An 18,484-nucleotide genomic window follows, 5' to 3' on the forward strand; every position below is an offset into this window, starting at 1 on the left:
GAGAGAGAGAGAGAGAGAGAGAGAGAGAGAGACAGAGAGCGAGCAAGAATAACCGCGTTAGGATTAAATCGAGACCGTTCGACGAGAAAATCAGCTCATCCGATCGCAGTGTGATCACACGAAACTCGTGCGCGATCGTGCCCTCTGCGTCCCTCTCAGAGTGATTATTTTGACACGTTAGAGTTGATATTTCCCTCGCGGATGAGAACGTTGGTCGTTATCTTCTGATCGTGTGCCAACCGACCGGTCGAATTTTCCAGCCGATCGATTCCGCGGGAACAAACGAACGAATGAACGGACGAATGAACGAACGCACATCCGTCGCCGCCCGGAAGTTGGACAGGCATGGCCTACGTAATCCGCCGTGGTGGCGTATTCAACCCGGGAGATTACGATTACCGGCGAGTATTTACATAATTCGAGTCGCATGCGCGTCGCGCGTAATGACTTAGAGCAGGCAATCGCGCAATCTTCCACGAAAATCTCGCATATCTAAGTAGTCCAGCCGGCGGCAACCTCGACTAAGGTAAATAAGGAATAAGGGAGGTCAGGAAGATAGAAGATGAAACGGAAGACGAGGGACGCGAGGAGAGGAGTAAGAGAAGACCCGCAGGGAATGAGGCGCGGAAAGGGCCGACGTGGGGGCGGGGGTGAAAGGAGCAGGGGGATGAAAAAGGAGGGCGGGGGCGGGCGAGTGTGGACCGTAAAGTCCCGGGAGTAATATACTATCTATCACAAACGGAAGTAATGGTGTAATAGTTATGGACATTTCTCGAAGTGAAACGCTTATCGCGCTAAAACGACGCCCGCTACGACGACTACCGCCGACACCAGCACGCTCGCCAGATTCCTCTTCGCTGCCGACGTCTTGCGACGCTGTATCGCTGCCATCTTGTCACCTGGAACGGCACAGACAGGTGGATCTGTTAGTGAATCGAGGCTGAGAGAAGTCGATCGTTTCTCACTGCGTGCCGGCGCAATATCGGGGTAATCGAGACGTTACATCGACAGGACCGCGACAGGAAACGCACCGCGCTGAGAGAACGCAGCGCGTAGTGTCTTGTAAAGTTATTTCCGTCGAGAACGTTGGCGCGGCTGCGAAACGTTAACTGTGCCGTCGCGGGGACACGCGCTTTCTCAGAAAACGCATTTGCGGAGTCATTGGATTACGCGGATGCGGATTAAATCCGCGCGCAAAAACAGACACGAATCCGTGGCGGAACGAATCTGCGCTAAGCACGGTCGGTTTGATTCGAATCCATTATTTATATTGAACGTATGTATGTACGTATGTACGTACGCTGTTAGACAAGCAAAAGTCAAAATCCGACGGACCGATCTAATCTAAATTCTCATAGCCGCTGCACGTACGATGCGTACACACGCCTCTTGCTATTTGAATAATAAATTTTAATAGTAGCGCGCGTTAAAACAATCGTTAAACGCGTTCAGTCCGATTAACGGTGCGAAAGTATGATTAAAGGTCTCGTTTGATTTGCTTATCATTTTGAGACATATGTAATTTTCTAAACAAGTTCAACGGCTCTGTTTTGTGAATACACTGAGAACTACAGACAGTTGGATCGACAAAATCCACGGTCACCTTCCTCCAAAGAAATACCTCGTCCACTGAAATTAGCGCAACAATACATCGTGTTGATATAATTGTTGATCAAATAGAAATTATGGAGTCATTCAGCGCTGCAACTATTATGATTTCTTCACGAAGAACTTTTAAGGCTAATAACAGTCACAAGATGATGATTACGAGTAATTATTTTTACGATAATAATATGTTCGGTCGAGCGAATTTCATTCTTTTTTGTCGCTTGGAAAAAAATTCCAAGCGACATCTCATTGATTCCACCATTTTCTTCTCAATGGAAATATGCGTGGAAAGAGACGTGTCGTGTTTTTAAACGTTATTAATCTTCGGTATTAAAGAATCGGGAAATTGGATAAAGTCGACACATTATCTTGCACTGTGACAGAATATAGACAGACTTTCGTGTAAAATGGAAAATTTCACTTTTCAACAACGCCTGTTTTGCATTCAAAGGTGCGACTTAATCGACGCCGAGTGAGTTAATAGTCAATTGTACTTTTCACCCGATAAAGCTTTCTCGTGTGGCGCGACGCCGTTTGCGTCTTAAAGACCGTCCTAACGCGAATTTCGCTAACTCGGATTAGCGACGATAGAAGATCCGAAAGATTTCCATTATAATTTCCAATTGAAATTGTGGACTCCTGGACTCGCTTGCTCTCGGCGCGTCTCCCGTTGCATACAAAATTACTTCCAGCGCTCTGACGCATTGCAGCGTTGTGTTTGGTGAAACTGCACGGAATATGCCGTGGATTACTGAGCTAATTACTGTCGTAGTTACTCGCACTGTGCGTCGTAGCTGCCGCGGAATAATTGATGCTGATAACAGATATACGCCGCATATTATAAATTGTATTATACAATACCGCGTGCACACGTCGTATCGTGCCGATATTAATTCGTTGTTATGAGCATTGGCAATAATCACAGAGTGGACGAGAATCTCCAGTTGGTAGCAATATGAGCAAATTACTTCCAACCCATATCGCGGTCTTTTCATTTGCATTTCATTTCTTTTCTTAGGTTCTTCTAATACGCAATGTGACTAATTGTTTGCCAAGGCACAACGTTTCTGTGCTGTAAATGAAGATAAAACGTGAAATTGTCTCTGCGATTGAAACGAGCGTATAGTCGCGTATATGTGTAATGATATAATCGCGAAAAGTAAAGTTCGTAGATGAAAGAGATATAGGTGTTGGTCCTTCAAGGATTAAAAAAATTGACTTAAAGAATTACTCGGAGAATCTGACATTAATATCTAGAATGGGAATTCTAATGCTCGGTGTGTATATATCACTTTAATTGTGATTAAGTTATAATACCCGAGTCGAAATTTTAGTTCCATATTAAGCCTGTAAATTCCATCGTACTCTTGAAAGGACTACTATATATATATAGAATCTTGAGATATACGACTATGCACGCATTACTGTCTTCCTTTGATGTTATTATTATTTATTGCCGTTTGCTTCATGTTGAGGCTTAAAGGACTTTTGTTTCAGAACTATATAATATTTGATTATCTTAATATTTTATTTATGTGTGTATATGCATTTAATATTTGTTCGTAACTTCGACAAGTAATGTATTAGTAGTTTTAATTATAATTAATTACATAATTTATTTAACTACATACTGTGTGAGATAAGCAAATAATTAAAATGAGATAATGAGATCATTAAGTAAATAAAATAACTTTATAATTCTTTCATTATATTTTTATTTGAAGCAAAGAAATTTCGATAGGTTTGAATACTCAAAAGGGATGAAGAAGGCACTATTAAACGCAAAAAAGTAACATTTGCAAGATTAACGTTAGATTCTAAAACTGACAAGTTGAAAATTTTTTATGATTTTTAAAGGTAGTAGTAGTAGTATTTTATTACTGTTCAACTATTTTTTTTTTAAAGGTAGTAAATTACAACAAATTTGTATTCATGGATCGTTATTCCATAGATCAATTTTTTACTGTATAAAATACGAGTACAGGTTGGCGAATAATCAAAGATTTACGAAAAACCATAATTATATATTATTCGTCAAATAATATTGAACGATGAATGCCGGTTTAAATTTTGATACGAATATTTACTTCTTTATTCCCACTAAGTACATCATATATCCGTTAGAATCAGAAACCTCTTGCATAATAAATGATTTCACACATCTGGAAATATATGATGCATGGTTACTCGTGACCCAGTATTTTGTGTCCTCCATTCTGGCTACTTCATCATTCTAGATACTTACTTGTAGCACTGATATTCGTGTAAATACAATTTGATCGAAACATCAAACATCCATTCCGATTAAATATTTTATGAACCGACCAAATATTTTAATTGCTCAAGAGGAATGATAGATAACGTAGTTCGCGGGGTATTTAGATTACTTGAAACATAATATAACACTCGAAACAGTATGCGACGCACAAAGATAAGTTTGACCTCCTCGAAGGAGGAATGTTTTGAGAGTATTGATTGTTGTTATCTCTTAGCCGTGGCCAACGACGGTTTGCGATGGACGGATATCAGAGCCCTTTTTGCTTATTGTTTTGGTATTTTCGCACGTCGTGTGTTATTCCGTAATCGAATCATTTTGTGACCCATATACCGTAACGTGGAACACGTATATCAGTACGTTACTAAGGTGACCAGATTTTCCAGCCCTGAATTCGGGACACTTCATAAATGTGTGAAGTGGGGGACGGAGGAGGAGGATAAAAAGATCCAAAAATTATTTGACAATCATTGAAAATGATGACAAGTCGGTGTCCCGAATAGCACTCGAAAAAATTCGGAATAAAGAGTGAAAAATCGGGAGCGTTTGGTCACCTTAGCTGTATGTGTCAAGAAGAGAGGAGATTACTCCGTAATAATGTTCTTACGATATGTCCTGACGACCGCACGTCGTTGTTTTCGGTACTCTAATACTTATTTCCACAAGAGACTTACAGGATATAAGCGAAAGACGTATAGAATACGGAGCATTGTGTTCATAGCAGTTGCTTGGCATAAAAAGATCGCAGACGCGCGCTGTCAATCACGTACACCAAAAGTTCATTAGCGCGCCAAAAGTGCTTAAAATGCATGAATGTGAACACGCCATTGATACGAACGAAGTCGCGCGTTTATAACGACGCGATCTGTACGGCGCGCCGCGGCGGACGCCTTAACCACTTGCTCGAGTTACTAACCACTCTAGACCAATCGCGTTCGTTTCGCACTACGAGGTTGTCATCGTGGTTATTCAATCTAGACGTTGGTAATGAATCGCGCTAAATGCTCGATCTTTTCGCGCCAAGCAGCAGCCATGGGCACACATCGATCGACATCGCTCCGCGTTTCTTGTGTCTTTTATCCGTCGAAAGTGAGTCTCACGCGTTAATAAGTCTCGAGAGTGTCGAGAATAGCGATGTGCGATCGCCGGGGCGTATCGTGAAGATGTCATTTGTAAGTAATCTTCTCGTTTCTCCTTGCGGTATATGTAAGGTGACCAGATTTTCCAGCCCTGAATTCAGGACACTTCATAAATGTGTGAAGCGGGGGGAGGGAGGTAAAAAGATCCGAAAATTATTTGACAATCATTAGAAATGATGACAAATCGGTGTCCCGAATAGCACTCGAAAAAATTCGGGACAAAGGTTGAAAAATCGGGACGTCTGGTTACCTTATATGTTACTTACAATTCCCGTTGGGTGAACAAGAGATTTCGTTGGTTTTTGGGATATTTTATCGGATTCTCGTCGCCATTGCATTTATTAACACATGTTTTTCTGATAAAATTGTATTTACACAGATGTTAGCGTCATAACATTCGAAGTGCCACGACAGAGCCAAGATGTTGGATTATAGGAAATCAGGACGAAGGAGGCAGGACATCGAGACGTAACTAGCAATACATCGAATATTTCAAGATATCTTCGAATCTTCTATAATAGGAATATTTTTGGTTGTAGCACCGATGTTCAAACAACTAGTAAATTCAACCTCGGTAGTAATTAGTTGTTTCACTATTTCAATGATACGTCTTAGCTGTTACAGCTATATCTTAGCTCTCACAGCTGATCCTTTTCCTTCACGTAGTTATTACAAACAATGTTGGCTTCATAAATCTCGCAGAAAGATAAGGAAAGTTAATTATTAATTCGCCCATTTTATTAAACTATTAATTATTATTCACTAATATTAATTATTTAACATTTACTTATTTTGCACTCTATCTACAATTAATCAAGTTATATAAATAATATATTGCTTGATAAAATTAAAGATAAAAATTGAACGATGAAGTATTGAGATAATCGGGTAATTAGATAATTCTGAAATAAATCTTTCTTCGAGATCTAATATGAAAAAAACCAACAGCAAGCAATCATTCATAACAACAAGATAGGATAATAGCCTGTTACATCCTGATATTTTTGTTGTTTTTTAAGTTCAACGAAGTTTACAGCTTAATGTAGAATGAAAATTTCGATTCAAGATAGCAACCAAAATTCCATTATTTTTGGAACGTCTGTTTTTTCGTCACTTAACAATCGATGAATATCGCTTATTTTCCCAACCGTTTTCAAATGTTTTTTTCCCTCGTGTGCTTTCAACGGTACGGATTTCATTAGTTTAGCCAATCTTCTTGCGCGATCGATTCGGTGGCATACGTTTATGCGTTACCTCATTGTGCGACTCGCGTGCGCTTTATAACGTGAGTACTCGTTTGCGGTTAATTAACCAGCAGCCAACATTTGCATCTGACTTACGGCATAAGTTCAAAGACCATCGCGATTTCTGCTTTCACATGAGACAAAGTCCAGTGTTCTAGACAGTACGCGTTTGCCTATTCGTGTGTTTCGCAAGAGATGCTTGGCCGCTGCATTTCTGAAAGTATGTTTCGTCCTACTCTCGCTAAACTAGCTGTGTATTCTTTTCGCAAATAGATGCGTCATTAACTGCTGGTAATAAAAGAGCGTACGTCATGCAAAGTAACATTTTTGTAAGTCTACTGAATTCTCGATTATGCGTATTACAAAGATCATACGTTTCTCACAAGTGACGCGTGATTAATTCTTAACTGTGTATTTCTTTCTGTACGTACTTCTTCGTATTCTCTAAAATTCTTGGAGTAAAATTTCACTCGAAAAGTAGAATGATAGCTGAGTCATTTTAGGAATTTTTTATTTATATAGAGTATTTGATTATCATTAATATACTAAATAATATTAATATATTAGAGAAATTAATTATAATAATTAATAGTATAATTATTATAATTCTCCGTTTTGATTAGTTGAGCGAATATTTTCATTCGAAATTGAGAAATAGATTTGACACATTCCACAGAACTTATATTTTTGAAATAGTTACGTATACGTAAGTTTTATTGCGCAGGTATAATCGTATCATAAAATAGCTGCACAATGAAACTTACGTGTATGCAACCATTTCAAGAATACGGACTCAGGAATAAATTCAGTGAACAGTAAACTGAAATATTCACTCGTATGGAATTAGAACCCACTCTAAATTTTTGTGAAACATTCACTTGTACGTTTCAATATGGCAATATTTTTACTCGTTTTTAGTGAGATTGCACTTTAATAAATTTATAGAGTTCAATAATGCAAATATAAAATTACTCGTGAGAAACATATCACTTCTCCGAGAATGCTCCTACAATGTCCCGCGTTGCTTCGAACAAGACATGTTCGTTATCGATCACGTATATGTTACGTTTTATTTCGTATGTCGAACAGATGTAGGACCACTTTCGCTGATTAAACCTCCGCGGTTAATTAATCGTCGGCCGATATTTGCTCCGGTTTTGCGCCAATCCTGGGGAGACCGTGATGATATTTCCTCTCAAATAGAATCGTAGTGACCCGCCGTTAAGCGGAGTTATTTCCCATACTCGTCAAACCGCAAATACGAGCGCCGGCTGGGGTGATTAATGCCGTAAACATCGTCATGTATCGCTTGTGGCCGACCGATATGCCTTTTACTCTTTTGTATGTTCGACCGCACCCTGTCGTCTAACGAATTTATCTTAGCAACGAGGAAAAATTGTCGCGCGGCAAACATTTGGTGAAATCCGGAGAGCTTTCCCGCGCTTACCGCGAGCGTGATTTCTCGCTGGTCAGGGATTGATATTTTCAAAATTACGCTTTTCTACGACTTTCTACGACTTTCCTCTCTGTGTTGTCTCGTCGCGAAGAAGAGCGCACCAGCTGCTAGTTAGTCAACACAGACAGAATATTGTAATTCAATCTCTCCGAACTGACTTTCTTAAGAAGATATACCCGAGTCTTTGTTTGTGAAGCACGTAGTTGTTTTATACAGCGAGTTTTCGAGCGAGTCGTAACTTGGCGCAGCCGAATTGTGACTGCGTCCTTCACTAACAATGACGAAGCTTAACTCATCTACCGGCGCCAATAGTATTGATTGCGGAAACTGAATAGCTCTTGGGTTTGTGAATAAGATTCTGCGCCAACTTTGTCAATTAAATCAAAGTGCATTCAAACATTTACAGAATGCGTGCATTGATTGCGGAATATATCTAATGACCTCTCTCCCGCTCATATATTTATAAAGAGCTCCGTCTGTGTGGAGAGTGCTCTTGAAATTATTTCCAAATTATGCGACGCGATATTATGGAGTACTTATTCAAGCGCGCGTTCAATACTATTCAATACCACTTCGAGTTCGTGCAAGAAATATAAAAAGAATCTTACGGCAACGTAGGTGAAGTTTCGCATTAATTATATCGTGAAATTGACGAAACGTGAGAGAGCGATAACCGGGAGCGTTTCAAAGTCATCTCATTTGAGTGTGCGCAAAATAGCACGGCTGTTCATAAAAGTAATACGAGTTCCGGATGCATGATCTAGAATCTACGCGGAAATCGTGATTTGGGTCAGAGTGCATTTCAGCATTTACTGCCTACGTGCATCGGTTGTAAAGATGCTCTCAAAATCTAATGACAAACAGCTGACACAACTCGCTGAAGATTTAATGTTTCGATCTTTCGCAACGAGAACCGTTTAAGAGGAAGTCTCGGGTCTTTAAATCAATATTTGACAACAAAAAATACGGCATTATTGGCTATAAAAAATGAGGGGGAGAGAGAGAAATAAAAGTGAGAAACAATGAAGATGGATAAATATTGTTCGCCTAATGTGAATATTATCATCTCTTTCGTTACTTACTTACTTTATAAACAGTCCTGAGGAAAGACTTTATTTCGTATTTTGCGCAAGAAAATAGATTTATCTCCTCGTCGCGCGTCTGGAATATTCGGGTCTCCTCGCATTCATCAAGAATGTGTCTAAAAAGTTGGGTTGTTTTTGGGTTTTTTTGTAAGTCTATCTTAATGTCGCGAAGAGGTTTGGGGATCAAGAAAGCCCTCTTGAGCCATAGTGCGGAGTGTACGCGTGCCATTTAGAAAAACGATCTTATAAATTTACGACAATCAGCGTATTGGGAAGTTAATTTTATGCCGTTGTTACGATCGAGGAAGTCGTTTCCCATAATTCCGTTCTGTTGTCGATATCTACGCAGGTATTAACGTTAGTACTAAGATGATATTCTTTCACAATAAACCTATTTCATTATTTACTTTGTAAACGATCTCGGAAAAAGACTTTTTATTATTTTATTTTCCTTCCCGTTATTAGTTTCTTTTCCTTCCTGTAAAATTGAAAGGAGAGAGGGGGAAATGCTCCTTCTTTCCTTATTTCAATTTTCCTTTGTTTTTAGTCGAGATAATTTTTCTATAAATTGCTATGCGCGTTCACATATGCGCGCAGCGCACACATACACACATAAATTATTCGCTCGTAAGTAAACTTAACCAAGATCTAAGAATTGCGTCCATATAAAAGTTAGACAAGATACTCCCTATGTTTACGGTGTTTTTAGTGTCCGCCGAATAACCGTCGCGAGGACGTCGTCGGAATCCTGGCGACGCGAGCAGTTTGCACGCGCTATAATTGTTGCGAAAGGCGCAAATAAGAGTTTACGAGCAATTTTCGCGGTTAGAGCCACGCTGGGGAAGACAAAGGTCGCAATATATGTGCGTTAGATGCAAACACTCGTTTACGACTCGATGACAACTGAGTGGGCTACATCGCCGTGTGGTTGCGTCGTCGTCGTCGTTGTCGTCGTCGTTCGGAAGCTCACTTTAACGCGTCTTCCACGACGGTGTGTCCGCCCACCTTTAACGAGATTGCGATTTAGTATCGCCGCGCTAAGCCAATTTACCCGGCGCGGCACGGCGCTTAGATAATTTATCGCGACACGTAGTCCTTCCCTCCCCTTCCGCCGTCGTCGTGGCGCGTAGCTCGCGGAATTTGCCGGATAAAGCGGCTGTCTCAAGTTCTGCAATATTCATTAAGGATTTTGCGGCGTTCCCCCACCACTCCCTCCTCCTTCTCCTCCCACCGTCCCCTGTGCCTGGGTCAAAATAACCACGCGGATGAAACAACGCGTTAACCGGCCCGGGAATAACCGGTGTAGTCACGACAATCCATCATTACAGCCACGCGCCGCCGCGTGCGGACGCAGCTACTGCTCGGCAAGCGCAATAATCCCGCGGGCAATATTTACAGACATAATTGTACGGCTCATACCGAATATGTATAACCGTACCTCATACTTCAGAACCATGTCTGTGCTGTTATTAATTCGTTATTAACGCGACGTAAGAATATGAACGTTCGTCGTCCCAGGGGAGATTCTCGCGGCGTTTCGCCATCTGCGAAAATCTCGACTGAAAAATTGCGATTGGCAGACGGTATCGTTGGCGCGCTGCGGCGCACGGATATTTCATCTCGTTATCGCGTGTGTGTAATAATTAATCTTCCATCTTGCTTCACGAGTGTGAGCGAAGGCATGAAGTGCCTTCTTGCCGCTGATGCGATATTAACCGACTGAGCTTCACGATAAACGCGACGCGAAACGCGGGGTGGATGTTAAACGCGCGCGAACGATTTTAAGGGGATGTATTAATAGACGCGACGAGAACCCTGTATATATATTTTCTGGCAGAATTATACCGCACAAAAGATACATCCCGAACTCGAGCAAAAAATTATCTTACGATTAGTCTCATTATCCACTCATCCTTCTCGCTTCGACGTAACCTCTCGACTTCTAGCATTAAATGCCTCGAATTAGATTCTATTTTCAGTTGTAAAGGCGAAATACATTCACTTTACGATCGAACTGAATAACACGCTATCGCTATTGTTTCGATTCTTTTGAACGCCTCGTTCCCTTTAAATTTCTCGGAATGAAATTTTACTCGAAAAATAGAATGACAGTCGAGTCGCTCGAATTGGAGTGATTTTTCGTTCATATACGAATTCTTCGAATCGCCAAGTGAATATTTTTCTCGCAGTTAAAGGGTGAATTTGATATATTCCACCGTTCTACCATTTCACTCTAATCAATTGAAACATTTATTCACTCATATGAAGTTAGAATCTATTCTAAGCTTAAGTGAAATATTTGTTTTTGCGATTCTATATGACGATACTTTCGCTATCGCTTCGAGCGAATTTTCGCTCGTTTTCAGTGGGATTTTATTCCAAGGCGTTTAGAGAGTGCGAAGCATCCTCCAGATGTCGCGCAGCTATATGAACTTACCCTAACGCGGGGAGAATTCCATTATACAACCATTAGAATTCGACAAACAAACAGTTACAATTAATTAAGCAGACGGCAGTTGTGGGAAGGAATTTCTTGAAGGGGGAAGGCAAGTTCGCACAGAGTAATGTAGCGCAATCTCGCCGCGCGGAGGCTCTCTCCAACGTTCACGACGTCGCGGCGCCTTCGGTGATGACCACATTTGTCCTGGGCCGGATGTTGCGTCAGCAGTCTCGTCGTTAATAATATCGCGGCCGCCTTGACCCGGCCTATCGATATATCATCGCCGGTCGCACGCCTGTGATGTAATCCCGCCGTAAATTCGCCGTCGGCGGGGAAAAAAGCGAGCGGGCCGCGGATCCTTCTTCCTGTCTCGCGAATATCAAAATTCATGGTGCGCGGCGTTGCGCGGACCGCCAGATTTGCAACATTCATCGGCGATACGTGTCTCTTCCGAAACGCGGCGCATGCACACTTTTACCATAATTTACGGCGAGGCGTTGCCCCATATGTTCTCGAGGCTGTGAATTACGGACCGCGCGTTGCGCGCCGCACACGTGTGAAGGTGGCTGGCTGCACGCGGCGGACGCCGCAACGCGCGTGTATACATGCATACACACACATACGTACAAGGCACACACGCACAAACACACACGCGTGAAATCCGTCGGTTCTGAGGGCGGTGTGTGTCCCGTAATGGAGTCCATATCTTCAAAATTTAACCTGAAAGCTTAGTACTTCGCGGAACAGAAGGGACGCTCGTATAACGGTTTATCACGCAGGCGATGGACTGGCTCCTCGTGTGCTTGCTTTGTATGCCATTGACCGGCTAAGAGGCTAGCTATACCGATTTTACGGCACAGCCTTTCGTTTGATATCGTCAAGACGCTATTTCGCCGTATGAGGCGTCTTAGGTCAATTTCGCGTTCGAATAAGGGGCGCGCAACATCGAGGCGATCGAGGCGGAATGTATTACAGGGTGAGTGCGATTCCTCGTGATTTCTCACTCTTTTGCTTACCGTCGTCTCTGAAATATGCTGCGACGAGCCTTGCTCGTTTAGACAGTATTTCATTAAAAACCCCGATGTACAAGAGCGCTTCAATGTGCCATTTTGCGCTCATTTCGCAAACGAGCGTGCGGAGTGATTAGCCGCCGCGTATAATTACCGTATTGCGCGTCCAGTCGTAACTGCGATCGAGCCGGGGGATTTGTCTCTGCGAATGACAATGTACACGCGCGTGCAACGGGAGGAATCGCGTAGAACGCGTTTAATATATGAAAAACGCGGCAAGGCGCATCCACGGTACATTAGTATGACAAATCTTCCGGGCGCCCCGATTTTCTCGTAATCCAATTAAGATTTTCGCGAGCTCCGTCCTCATCCTTTCACATCAATTACGGCGATCCGGGGCGGATCGAAAATTGCGGGCGATTTTCGTCGTGAAAGTCGTCGGAACGCGCGGGCTTTTTCGACGACGAAGCGAAGCCGACGGGGACGCTTTTTGCCGAAAGAGCCTTGGGCTTCTTCGTCAGTCAGTGGCCCTCGTTAGAAAGGGGTTAAACTGCGCTATATACTATATACACATGGGAGGGTGGCCGCCGAGTGATCGATCGTCGAAGGACCGAAGAGGCTCGTCGCTCACTTTCACACTCGCGCATGTCACCGTGCATGTACACGCCACGCGCGTACGTGGGTGCGTGGGTGCGTGCCACGAGAGATACAGTCGTGTCATGTATGTTCACGTGCGCGAAACGCGGAAATAACGGAAACAGTCGCGCTGAGGAAGGGAGAATCTACCCTAAAGCGGTATCGTTCCGCCATGTTAGCGACAAATAAATCTACCTCTGGAGTCGAGGAAATTAGGTAATCTTGCGAAATGTTATTTTCGCCTGAAGATTGATTGATTATAACACGATTTCCTACATTGCAAATTCACACGGTCTAGAATGCGATTTGTAGATGGGTTATCGAACCAACTTTTCTCCCGAGAAATTGATATTTCATGTTTCTCCGCATCTCCGAGAAATCTCGATACGAAGTACCTCAATTGTTAAACACTCGAAATTTCTTTCGAGTTTAATTAAAAATGGCAAAAAATAGGATCCCGTTGCGATTGTATAATTATCGAAAAAACCGCGAACGTGTCCGATTCGGAGCAAGCTCTCGCGTTTTAATTCTCCCGGCTCGGTCGCTGGTATTGGTCGAGAAAAAGAAAGAGAGAGAGAGAGAGAGAGAAAGGGCGAGATCTCGTCAGGGACATCCGTGAAGGGAAAAGGGCTTGTATCGATTAAGGACGTCCGTGTTAAACGAAACACATCGCTTATACTTGCCTTCGGTGACGAAGACGAAGATCGATGCCGGCTTGGTGTTGGAGGCGCTGCACGTGTAATTGCCCGTGTCGGACTCCACCGCCTGGCGAATTGTCAGCCGACTCTGAGTTGGTCCTGGATCAGTTTGTACGATCACGCTGCCGCGCGTGGTGTCGTAGTTTATCATCCGGTTATTGTGATACCAGAACACGTATTGCGGCGGCGTCGGACTCTGGAACAGATAGAAGAAGAATGGCGCCAGTTGACAAGCGTGAGATTTAACGTGCGGATTTTTCCAGTACAAAGGCAGCGGTGGCGGCTGCGGCGACGGCGACGGCGACGCCGCCGTTGCCGTCGACGAGTCGCGGGGCCCGCGCACGATGCGACCTGTGACATTCGTTATGAGAATTTCTTTCAATGGACAACGCCTCTTTGTGCTGAGAATCGTGTACGCCGGACTGGGGATCTCCCCTTTTGCGGTCTTATTGCTCTAGTTCGTTCATCTCCCTAGACGAATATCCAGGGGAAGAGATAAGTCGAGATCTAAATCCCTCGCATATATGTTAATTTAGAGAGCAATTCTATATTTATAACTTGTAATCATAGTGTTGTTATCTCGTTAAGGGTTATTCAACAAATTACGTCATTACGAGAAGGGAGGGTCTACACTGAGAAAAATTGCTGGTAATAATTATCCAGCCTGTGTTATAGTTACTAAATCATTTAGTGAAATAGTATTTACTAAATATAGAGGTGAATATGACCAAATCATGACGAAAGCGCGGTTTGCTAGGTCGGGAATCGAACCTGGATCTTTTAGTTACCGGACGATTGCTTTAATCATTGAACTAACTGATGCTTCATGCTCACGACACTTTTCTTTTCCAAGATAACATTCAAAGATGCAAATTGGTAATTATTACTTTATTTGATATTAACTATTACTAATGTTTTTAATACTATTTATTAAATCATTTAATTGATTTGACTAGATCAAAAATTTATGTTACGAATTATTTTGTAATTATTACCACACATTTAGTAACATTTACCATATTGGTTACTATTTACCAAATAATATGCTAAAACGTTTAACCAAATGGCTGTGGTAAGTATTACCAGACTTGTTTTTCAGTGTATTAGCTTGAAAGACTCTATAATGGTAGGGTGAGATGGGGGGGGATGAAGGAAGTAAAGACTATGTAACGTCATACGTATCCTATATATTTAAAGTTTTATATTTAAAAATATATTTTATAAAAATAACTTAATTTTGCGTTAATAATAAAAATTTTGAATCTTGAAAATTTTTTAAACATAACTTTTACTAATAAAAATTATAAAATAAAATGATTGATTTGATATTATGCCTAAGATATTATGTCTAAAGATTATTTAATTTTAGAAAAAGATAACAGCATGGTCTCTAATAATTATTACTCGTAATATGATTATGAGTTATATTTTCTTATTCGATGTGAGGAAAGATAATTTCAAATGTCACGTAATATTGGAAAGGGATTAAAATTTTATAACGGAAGGGAGAGAGAGGGGAAACATTCAAATTTTGTAACGTAATTGTTGACTGAGTTCTTATATTATCGTTGCGCAGCTTTTCTATAATATATTATATCTACGCAACGACAACGCAACGATAATAACACTATCGTTAAAAGTTATAGGATAAGTTCCTGATAATATTCATACGTTGTCGTACCACATACGACAATGCATGGCACCACTCGACCTGTATTCTTTGAAATTATTTTCGTCATCTAAACGCATGAGATGGTGCAAGGGTTTTACTCTCTCGGGAGATCCCAATGGCGTCTTTACTGCAATATAAATGTTACACGACTCCCGCAGCACATTGTAGTAGTGGAATGCCCTTTATCAACCTGAGATCCGACGCGAATTAGAAACTCATCAATATTTGTTACACGTACAAAGCGCCTCGAAACCGAATATGTTTTAACGAGCGTGCAATCGTTAGCAATCACGTCGTATTATTGACAACGTAAACACAAGGATCTCGTTATAAACTAAATACAGAGGACGCGGTGAAGAGGATATACCGCTTTAATCGATATCAAACGGCCTCTTTCATAATTCGGGACTCTAATTGAGAATTTAAACGCGATTTAATCGCGCCTAATATTAAAATTACGGAGCGACAATAAAGGATCGCGCATAGGATTTTTGGCGAGATGAAATTGACGTGAATTGTTTGAAACAGTAATTTTAAGTTGTCGAGATATATATGCATATACATGGGTAATTTCGCGTACGCCGAGACACTTCGTGTGCATACGCGGCAAGTATGCTGGAGATATATTTTGAAGTAATTAAACATCAACTTGCGGGAGTTTAATATTTGCTTTTGCGAGCGCCGACTAAGCGCGCAAGAGAAATTGGTTACAAAACGTGAGTTTACATAATGCCCGGCTTCCGTTGAATGAGCCCGCGCAATTCAACTGCGGCTGCGAGCGATGAGGCCCATCAACCGTTTATTATAATGCCGGATACACGCTTACAGCGGTCCTGTCGTGCCGTAGAATACAGGAAGGATAGGTGCGTGAAACTCTACGCCGTTAAGGCAGAATATTCGCAAACTTCCTGCTTTACCGTCGTCAAGAAATTTGCAATACGCCTTGACAGCAGAGAGCCACGTAAAAGACGGTGGAATAAGGGTGTATAATTTCGAGATTCCCGCTCTGTAACGTGTTTTACACGTTTCTTTTAATGATTATTATGCATCGTTAGCGTCGCTGTCGCTCGTCGAAATATCTCTCAAAAATATTCCGAATGCGCAACTTATTATAATTTTAAGATGTCTCGACATAACCGTTAAGAGACGCAGCAATCTCATCTTTTTTTCATTAGGATCACGAAGAAATGTAATATGATGATATTAGTTTTTTATGCCTCTCTCAGTTATTTAGACAGAGATCGTTTTTGCGACTGACAAAGAAACTAAAGATAGTCTCTAGTCTGTTTTGACTTGCAATTTTATAATCTTTCGTGACAATTGATTTTAAATTATTTCCTAACGGCTCGTTACAACGTTTCTTTTGTTATTATGAGTTTTTATGAGGACGCGGGATCTTCTCGAGTGTTTGGAAATATTAATATTATGAGACAGCTGCTTAATATCTCCAAACACGTTTAATAAAACAAAAACTGATAAACATCGCGCAATAAAATTATATTTTTATAGAAGCGATGGTATATTGTATAATCATGCAATGCGATAAGCAGAATCTTGTTCGCTTAAGTTTTAAACGAAGAAGTGCATCATGTCAAGAAAAAAGATTCTCGTTTTCGCATTAAAAGATATATTGATATAATATATTGATTTGAAATGTTGCAAAAAAGATATATTTCCGAAATTTTTTGTAGAGGAATGAGAAAATCGAATAACATCATGTTTTTATTTCTTAAGCTTTATTTTAAAAACATATTTTTCAACATATTGTTGAAGTAACAAAAACACTCTTCTTTTATATGTTATTCAGGAGAAGAGTGGCTATTGTTTGAATTAGAATTAAACTAATATTACAATTCTAGACTAATTCTAAAATATGTGGCGGCCTTTTTATTAAATAACTTTAATTTTTTTTTAAAGTGTTGTTGGTATTTTATTAAAAGAAAAAAAACTAATAAATGTATATAATATTTGTTCTAGTTTAGAAAAGATCAAAAGAATATGCAAAGTTTGACATTATTCAACTTTTTTGTATAAAAAATTCCGGGTAAATATCTTTTCTTTTGCGATCTTTCAAGCCAGAATATCCTTTCCAGAACGTCGGACAGGAAACTTGGACGGAATGTGACATTTCAGTCGATAATCTTTAAGTTTACTCAACAAGTTAACACATGAACGCTGATGTGTTCGGTCTCGTTACGAGCTAGGTATGGCGTAACGCGTGCCACCGTCAGGTTTAGCACATATACGCCTTATATAGTGCATAAATTTCCGCCCAATGTAGCCGCGAGATCAGATATGCGGGATGCTGCTCGTCATCCGTTTATTGTAACTCCGGATACGCGTATATTGTGGCGGCAGCGTCGAGCCGCAAAGCGGAGGAAGAATAGACGCGCGAAACCGTACGCAGCGAAGTGCGGATACCCGAGGATTTTCAGCTTCACGGCGTTTCGCCCGGCAAAGCGAACACAGCCGGGTCGGAGGCCACGCATTCCTCCGGGCTAAATGCTCGTTCTTTCGTTCCGCTTAAGGCCTGCCGAGCCTTCGCGAAATATTCACTGCGGTGCACCGATGCCTGCGAACGCAAATGTCCATAGGAACGGTCATCATATCGCGTTACTATCGTCATCGCATGAGCAGGCGAAATGGGAAATGGTAGAAATTAACGGAACGCGGAGATAGAGCGAAGTTTGAGCACATGTCAGGAACGCAGATGTTAAGCTAGTTGTCTCGTGAAATGATATTCTAGGTATTTCACAGTAACTTAGACTACACGTCAATCGAAGTATCATCTAACTGCTTCCGAAATTAGAAAAAAGATTGTTCGAAAATTGAGATATTTGCAATTAACACTGAGAAAAAATAGTTGATCTAACTAAAATAATAGCTATTATTTCAAACCGTATTTTTCATAGCAAAATAGTAGTAACAACATGCATATAAGATTACCGTCACTAACATTATAGTAGGATTTAATTAAAAAAATGTTTTCTTGATCATAATTTATAGCGATTATTTCTCTGTGTGATTATAATTTTAAATAGCAAACATTTTTTCTCAGCGTATAGGACACATTGTCGTTCTATCTTTAATTTTTATCTTTAATTTTACAGAAAAGAATACTTGAACATTTATATCTCACAAGCAAATTTTCAAGTTTTTTTCTCAGTGCACTGCTCTAAATTGTATATTTGGGATTTTTATGAAAAATGAACATTAAATTT

General features: G+C 40.9%; 1 protein-coding gene across 2 annotated transcripts in view; it reads right to left on the reverse strand.

The window, feature by feature from the left end:
- Positions 1 to 6: 6 nt before the first annotated feature.
- Positions 7 to 18,484, reverse strand: part of LOC116843047 (zwei Ig domain protein zig-8) — a 339,129-nt gene continuing 320,651 nt past the window's right edge. For both annotated transcript variants that reach the window (XM_032813058.1, XM_032813059.1), the window contains exons 6-7: positions 13,577 to 13,787; positions 7 to 899 (exon numbers count right to left, since the gene is read on the reverse strand). In XM_032813058.1, the coding sequence (XP_032668949.1) occupies positions 787 to 899; positions 13,577 to 13,787 (324 nt within the window). In that variant the 3' untranslated portion in view covers positions 7 to 786. The remainder of the gene's footprint in view (positions 900 to 13,576; positions 13,788 to 18,484) is intronic.

Source organism: Odontomachus brunneus, unplaced genomic scaffold (assembly GCF_010583005.1).
Source record: "Odontomachus brunneus isolate Ranch 3 - 2012 unplaced genomic scaffold, Obru_v1 Obru_scaffold_029, whole genome shotgun sequence".
Taxonomy (NCBI): Eukaryota; Metazoa; Arthropoda; class Insecta; order Hymenoptera; family Formicidae; genus Odontomachus; species Odontomachus brunneus.